Source organism: Phalaenopsis equestris, unplaced genomic scaffold (assembly GCF_001263595.1).
Source record: "Phalaenopsis equestris unplaced genomic scaffold, ASM126359v1 Scaffold000741, whole genome shotgun sequence".
NCBI lineage: Eukaryota > Viridiplantae > Streptophyta > Magnoliopsida > Asparagales > Orchidaceae > Phalaenopsis > Phalaenopsis equestris.
In genome coordinates this window covers 291259-299240 of record NW_018165181.1, presented here as the reverse complement: position 1 = coordinate 299240, position 7982 = coordinate 291259, and the positions used below count along the sequence as shown (strand labels likewise).

At 31.6% G+C, this 7982-nt stretch overlaps 1 protein-coding gene across 1 annotated transcript in view; it reads left to right on the top strand.

Annotated features, from left to right (window-relative positions):
* LOC110030596 (NEDD8-conjugating enzyme Ubc12-like) overlaps positions 1–7522 on the top strand; it is a 20802-nt gene extending 13280 nt beyond the window's left edge. Inside the window, exons 2-6 of the mRNA XM_020733376.1 lie at positions 2029–2141; positions 3500–3608; positions 4294–4372; positions 4732–4848; positions 7375–7522. Of these exons, the coding sequence (XP_020589035.1) occupies positions 2033–2141; positions 3500–3608; positions 4294–4372; positions 4732–4848; positions 7375–7512 (552 nt within the window). The 5' untranslated portion in view covers positions 2029–2032 and the 3' untranslated portion in view covers positions 7513–7522. The remainder of the gene's footprint in view (positions 1–2028; positions 2142–3499; positions 3609–4293; positions 4373–4731; positions 4849–7374) is intronic.
* The last annotated feature ends 460 nt before the right edge of the window (positions 7523–7982 follow it).

The following is a 7982-nucleotide window of genomic DNA, read 5'->3' as shown; positions in this document are numbered from 1 at the left end:
TCCCTTGCCCCCACACCCCACCCCACCCCACCCCACACACAAAAACTCACCCGATTGAAATATTCTCTTGAACTTGCTCTAGCCTCCTCCATCGAGTCCTTGTTCTCTTTAGTTGTTGTTAGTTGGATGTCAGCATCCCTCTTTCTCCAAAATATATAGTCTTCTGATTTGGTTATCGAACCTGCTGATATTTCAACAGAAATGTTGGAGAAAGCCATCTTTTAGCCCATTTAGCGTCCCTTAGTTTCCTTTTCTCTCCATCCATTTTATGACGTTTTTACTTTGTTTCCTAATGCTACCCATGATTTTTGTAATATGGAGGTTGTTGATGATTCAAGGTTTATTTAGTCTCAAGATTTTATTAGAAATCTTTGATTAGCAAATAAAATATTATAGTTTGTGTTTTCTCTCCAGGAGCAAATATGATTTTTTATTCATTCTCCTAGGTTTACTGTATTTCAAGTTAGACACAATAACTCTCTTAATGAATGACGACTTAGTTGGTACCTGAATGCAGGTCTGCTGGTCTCTTTGCGGATATTACTTTTGCATGATATTTAATTTGTTGTATTTTCTCTCATTGCTTTTTTAAGGTAACTCTTTTCAGTTGCTTTTTAATATAGTCCTTTTCTCTAACTAGCATGATAATTTTGTTTGTGATCATATGAAACTCTCCCTTACACATGCAAGCCCTTAGTCACCACTCTCTCCTCCATTTTCAATCACTCACCAAAATTTCCATTTATCCTCATGTTAATAAATAAAAAACACAGCCTTTCCTAGAATATACACACAATATCCTAATGCTAACCATCTAAAGAAGTATAATTTTGACAACCTTGTGTAAATGCTCCTCATTATTTATCCCATATCTACTTGAGTTTTATTATTGTTACTAGTTGGTCCAACATTCTTTACATTAGTATTGTTAATAGAAGTTTGTCATTAGTATTGGATAAGTTAGAGGCTTAGCTTTTTAAGCCTAGAGATCGAAGTGGTGCAAGGATTGTGTTAAATTTCTACTCCAATCATAGCAAAGAATTTTAGGCACACGGATAAGGACTTTGTACCGTTAGATATGTCTCTTTGTGATCTTTGGATTGTAATTCACGTGCTTTCCTAAAGTATCGTCGGACCCACCCTATCTAATTTTCCCTTTTTGTTTTTATTCGTATTTGTCATGCCTATTGGAGATGTATATATGTCTCCTCCCTTGTACAAAGTAAAGGGAAGACTTTTGAGAATTTTTTTAATTATTTTATTTTCTATATGGTATCAAAGATAGCTTGGGGTGTTCCTTCCGGCCTTTGTTCTCATTCTCTAAAATTAGAGTTTCCACATCCAACCTTTACATGCATGCCACTCAAATCTTTAACATCACATAAAAAATACTACTATCACTATGTACCTCTGTAGCCCGAAGTCCCAAAGTTGTTACTTTAGGAAGAAATTGATTCAAACAAATTGATTCAATGATTATGACATGGCTGCGGAACATCACGTTACCGGAATGATTTTTATGTTTCTCTTATAACATAAATATGTTATGACCTATTGAAAGAAACCAAGATGATAGAATGCAAGTCGTGTGAAACTTTAACTGAACCAGGATGAAAATTGAACTTTGATGAAATAATTGATGTACATATGAGACAATATCGAAAGAAATCAACTAGTTAACATATTCACCAAAGGATTCTGCTACCTAGCCATTAAAAATATCATAAGCAAACCTGGAATGGTAGATTCTACCATCTAGTTTGACAGGGAGTGTTTAAGTTTCTGCTTCAACCATAGCAAAGAATTTAAGGCACACTGATCAATACTTTGTATCATTAAATCTATCTCTCTATCACCCTCAAATTGTAATCTATGCGCTTTCCTAAAAGATTGACGCCTGCTATTTATGGGAGATGTGTATATATCTCACCTCTTGTACAAAACAAAGGGAAGGGAAGGCCTTTGAGATTTTTTTTTTTTTTTTTTTTTTTTTTCTACTTATTGCTCCCCTGTTTTTGTATTTTGTAGGACAATGATAAATCTTTTTAAAATTAAAGACCAGAAAAGGGAAGTTGCAGGAAGTGCTAATGGAAGGATTCTTGTAAAGAAGCAAAGTGCGGCTGAACTGCGTATAAGCTGTTGTTTTTTTTTTTTTTTTTTTTTTTTTGTGTGTGTGTGTGTGTAGAGGAGGGGGCATTTACATACATTATATATTATTTACATATCCAACACCTAAATATTCATATTTACATGCATGCCACTCAAATCTTTAACATCACATAAAAAATACCACTATCACTATCTTTTTAAAAGTGAAATACATCTTTTGAAGCATAAGTTTATGACACTAATATGTTATAAGTGTAGGTATCAAGCTTTGGGTGTTAGATATGTAAATACAGAAGAATTGGTGGTATGTATGTAAATATTCCTTTTTTTCCCCCTTTGAAGTATCCTTCAGTTTGCCTGTAACTTAGGTGTCTTATCACTTGTTACTGGAAAAAGGTTAAAAGGTAGATAAACTGTGCTTATTTGACACGCCTCATTGTTTATGCTGGACGGAATCATCCTTCATCTTTTATTTTATTATTATTATTTATTTAGGCATTAAGAACCCAAAAGTAGAACCTATTTTTTCTAAGGAAAAAACTTAAACCTACATTATCAACAGCCACAGTACATGACAAGCCATGTTGAATCACTATGGTAAAACTTGTAAAATCTTTTAGGAATAGTTTTACTTTTCTTAACATCCTCAGCACAGAATAAGCTCTCTTCACCATCGCCATGTTGATTGATGATAAATTTTTCTATTTCTTGAAATTTTATGGTTGATGGTCATGCAGGCGACTGTGGTTGGATGTAACCAACCATGTTTAGCCCACGTGCTTAGGGGCTGTTTAGAATCACTTTTTGCTTTTTATTCTTTAACTTTTTTTAAATTATTTATGTTCTAATTTGAAACAACACATGTTTGACATATTCAAATAAGATTATGATTGTTTTTAAAACCGCTCAAAACACCTAAAGGTTGTTTCTAAGTGTTTTTAAAAACATGAAAATTTATTTTTGGAAATAAAACATAAAACCCGAAAAAAATATGCTAAACAAACAAATTTTTAAGATTAAAACAAAAAAAAAAAAAAAAATTGATCCCAAAGAAGCCTCGAGTTTTTTCTATTTTTGTTGTGAGAATTTTCTAAAAGCTATTTTCTCATTCATTTTTCTAATTTTCTTTCCTTAAGAACTGTTTTTCTACGAACAATCACTACTTTTTGCTGGCTATTTTTACTACCACGAAAGCAATAAAAACCTTTTCCAAAGAAACCTTAGTTTCTAGCTTGAAATCTGCTTCACGAACAGGTTGAGCTTCTTAAGACTTCTATAGGATATTAAGCTGATCTTTATTTACAGTTTATTTTAGTTTGTTTTGTGCTTAAAATTTCTATTTGCCAGACTCAAACTTTATATGATTCCTTCTATTTATTTTATTTTGCAGACATCACAGAATTGAATCTGCCTAAAACCACTACCATTTCATTTCCTAATGGAAAGGATGATCTGATGAACTTTGAGACTACCATTCAGCCAGATGAAGGATATTATCTGTAAATTGTACTTGTGTAACTTAATTAGGAAAAAAAATCACATTCTATTTAAAATTTTTTTAAGGCTTCTTTTTTTAGATATTTACAAGCATAACTTTGAATTATTATTATTTTTTGATTTACAAACTCAGCACTCTCGAGTCATTTTCTTAGACTGCTGATGTATTTAGGCGTGCCATAAAATTGACCGTTGGGAATTGAGCAAAGTTGAAAATTAGTGGCTGAGATTTTGTTTTAATTTTGATATGTGGGTGAGGATATGATGATGGATAGAGAAGATGTTAATTTTTAAAGGGGCATTTACATACATACCGCTCAATTCTTATGTATTTACATATATAATACCTAAACATGCTTTTTACATTTATACCACCCAAATCTTTTATATCACATAAAAAAACCAGTATTTTAACTTTGAAAAGGTAAAATACACCTTTTTAACGCATAGCTAAAGTGGCATATATATAAAAATTGAAGTTTAGTGTTAGATATGTAATTACATAAGAATTGAGTGTTATGTAGGCAAATCTTCTTTTTGAAGTAGTCCAGAGTTGGATGTTATGTGTGAAATTGTCTTTTATTTTTTCTTTCTTTTTTACATTTAAATTTATTACTGAATAGTTCTTGTCTTTATGATTCCTTTTTTATTTTTGTTATGCAAAACTTAACACTTTGTTCTTCTTAGAGGAGGAATATTTACTTTCACTTACCAAGTTCCCTCCTCATACCCTCACGAACCACCAAAAGTCAAGTGCAAGACAAAGGTATGAAATTTGTTCTTTGTTAGAGTTTATTTTCTTCTCTACGGTTTTTTTCTTCTGTTAGATATATATTTAGGAAGATTTACATACATAACGCTCAATTCCTATATTTACATATCTTACAACAAATCTTCAATTTTTATATACATGCCACCTTATCCATGCATGAAAAGTGAAAAGTTGTATTTCTCTTTTTAAAAGTTAAAATGGTGATATTTTTTGTGTTACGAAAGATTTTGGTGGCATAGATGTAAAAATCAAAATTTAGGTGTTAGATATATAAATTCATATAAATTGAGTGGTATGTATGTAAATGACTCAATTTTTTGTTTCTGTACTCTGTTTTTTGATATATAATGTAGGTGTATCATCCTAATATTGACTTGGAGGGAAATGTCTGCCTTAATATTCTGCGTGAGGACTGGAAGCCTGTTCTCAACATAAACACCATTATATATGGATTGAATCATCTTTTCACGGTACTCCTCTTCCAGAGAAACTCTGATGTCCATTGATTTTTGGCGCATTAAGATACATACCCCCCAATTTTTATGCATTACATATCTAACACCTGAACTTCAATATTTATATTCATAACTCGCCATCTTTAACATCACATCAAAGACACCACTTTACTAATTTCCTAAGTCAAATGCACTCTTTCGTGCTAGCAACAATAACATGTCATAAATGTAAATATCAAATTTTAGGTGTCAGATATGTAAATTTTTAAGTATTGTGTGGTATGTATGTAAATTTTCCTTGTTTTTTTAGTGCTTTCCTTTCAGAAACAACTAGAATTTATTTTCAGCATGTTTCTTTCCAAAACGAAATGAAGTCCATTTAATTGAACTGTGACAAAAGCTAATAATGGCGATCAGTACTGAGAATGATGATCAGTTTCCAAATATTTGATTTCTGTACTGAGTCTGCTGCCGTCTGAAAAATAACCAAGTCATCTATTAATAATGAACAGTTTTAGAAACAAAAGGGCCGTTTGAAATCACTTTTATTTGCTGTTTTTTTTTAATGTTATGTTTTTTGAAAATATATTTGGTTTGTATAATTATGTTTTTATTTATTTATTTTAAAAAACAAATTAACTTTTTCTGAGTGCTTTTAAAAACAAATTTTGTCAAATAAACATGTTTTAATTTAAATCAAAAGTAATCAAAATAAAAAATAAAAATAAAAATAATAAAAAAAAAGATTTCAAACAGCCTCAAAATTATATGTTTGCATTGTAATTGTACCTAAGAATAGAAATGAAGTTCAGGCCGTTAGTTATGATTCGACAGCCATTGTATTTAGATTCAACTCTTTCCTTTTCATTTCTCTTAAATTGGCTTTTGGAGTTTGTGATGAGTATCTTTGCTCAAATGAATATAAAATAAAGATTCCTAAAGTAAACCTTCAAGTAGTTGGATTATAGCTAATGATGGATGATGTTATATATCATCCTTAGTTCTTTATTCCCTTGAAGAGTTTGATGGTGACGTCTAAAGCCTATCAAGAATAGTAGTATAAACATGTTGAGTTTAGTCAACCTTGAGCCACAATTGTCTTGAGCTTGACCAACTAATTTAGTTTGAGCTCAATTCTTAGTGTTCAAGTTGACTTATTATGAAATAAAAAAGATGATTCTAATCCAAGCAGCTATTATACTTGTTACATCACCAAAAAAATTATATGATCAAGCATGAATCTTGATACATTTTTTATCGGAGATCTTCCAATTTAAATTCAATATCATTTGACTTCGGTTTCATGATATTTATAATCAAACTGAGTGTCTCAGCAAGACGAACCTGACGACTCTAAGATCTGTTCAATAGCGGTTCAATCATGCCAGATCAAGTCGTTGAAGCACAATTGCATGTTTTAGATTGTCATTTAAATGATTAAATGAACTCCAAATTTGACATATTTATTGTCGAATCTAGCGTCTCAGCGAGAAGAATTCAACGAGTCAAAGATCACTCAATTTTGAAGTCATTAAGACATTCAAATTCTTAACTAATCACTTATAATAAAGGAGGATCAATATGAACCATCTGATCAGGTGGTTAGAGAAATTATGCATGAAAAGTCAAAAATGCCCCTCTACAAAAAGTTATAAATAGACCCCTCTTTTCCGGGAGAAGTAAAATTAAATGGCCTATTCTGGAGAGAAAGCCCTATGAGTAACCATTGGTATCTGTATCTGCCAGTCGCCGACCACTGCAACCATTGTAGCCAGATTAATGTTGTTTTTGAATTTCCTGACACTTGGTATTTTTTGAGCTATATAAAAATAAGTGGAGTTTTCAGTTTAAGATTGCAACCTCGTTCTCCCTGTTATGAGATAATGACTTATCCATGTACTTACAAACATAGAATGCATTACTTTGATTAGGCCAAACTTTGTCATTTTTTCCCTTTTCAGCGTTTTTCCATATAAAAAATTTTGGCTTCTTATTCCGGTACTTGTCTTTTATCTGTGTGTGTTAGATCTTCGTGCAATAATAAGACATTAAATTATCTCTACAGTGCCATGAATTTTCGGGCATACAACATTACTAAAATGATTATAGTGATTATAATTTCATTGAGAAATAATAACAAAATAGCTGAGATAAGAAAGAAAAATATAATATTTAAGTTGTTATAATAACATCGAGAAATGTGTTAAAAGTCCCATGATTTTTTACAAAGGCCTGTAATTTTTAATTTTGTCTCTCGACTCTTTTAATGAAATAGTCTCTACTCACGACTATTTTGGTCTCCATTTAAAAGAGTTAGTAGACTACTTTGACACTTTACTTTAATAACTTTTAACTCTTTTACATTATCATTTCTTAAACGAGTCAGCTTATAAGAGGATGAGTAGAGTTGGTTTTGGCTCAAGTTTGACTTGTTATTTTGTCATACTCGTCTACCAAGCCATTTTTCAACTCGAGCTCAAGCCGACGCATGAGCCAGCTTGACTCGATGCACCCCTAACAACCCTACATTTTCTTCCACAGCAACCAAATTATGAGGATCCCTTGAATCATGATGCCGCCGCCGTTCTCCGCGACAACCCGAGATTGTTCGAGACCAATGTGAGAAGGGCAATGTCAGGAGGATTTGTGGGTCAAGTCCACTTTCCCAGATGCATTTGATGAAGATCATGTTAAAATCCCAACTTAAAAAAACCTTGGTGTGCTACTACTGGTAATATGAAATTTGGTCCTTAATTTTGCTTATTTTTGTATGGATTTTTTATGAACTACTAAAATTATACAAATCTGCCATTTCCTGGGGTGTAACAAATAAATATAAATAAATGTGCTAGAATTTAGCTCTCTGTATTTATGACTCAAGCCATAATGCATCTTTTATGTCCTGGCATTAAGACATTATTTAAGCTTAGCTTTCCTGCAGTCTGCTTTATTTATGTGGCTTTTGGACGATAAAGTTTTGGGGAATTTACATACCACAATTCTTATGTATTTACCAACCTAACACTGAAACTTTAATATTTACATTAATAGCACCTTGGCATCATAAATCTATGCATAAAAATATGTATTTCACTTCTAAAAAATAATTAGAAGTCATTTTTTCTGATGATATATTAAAGATTTGAGTA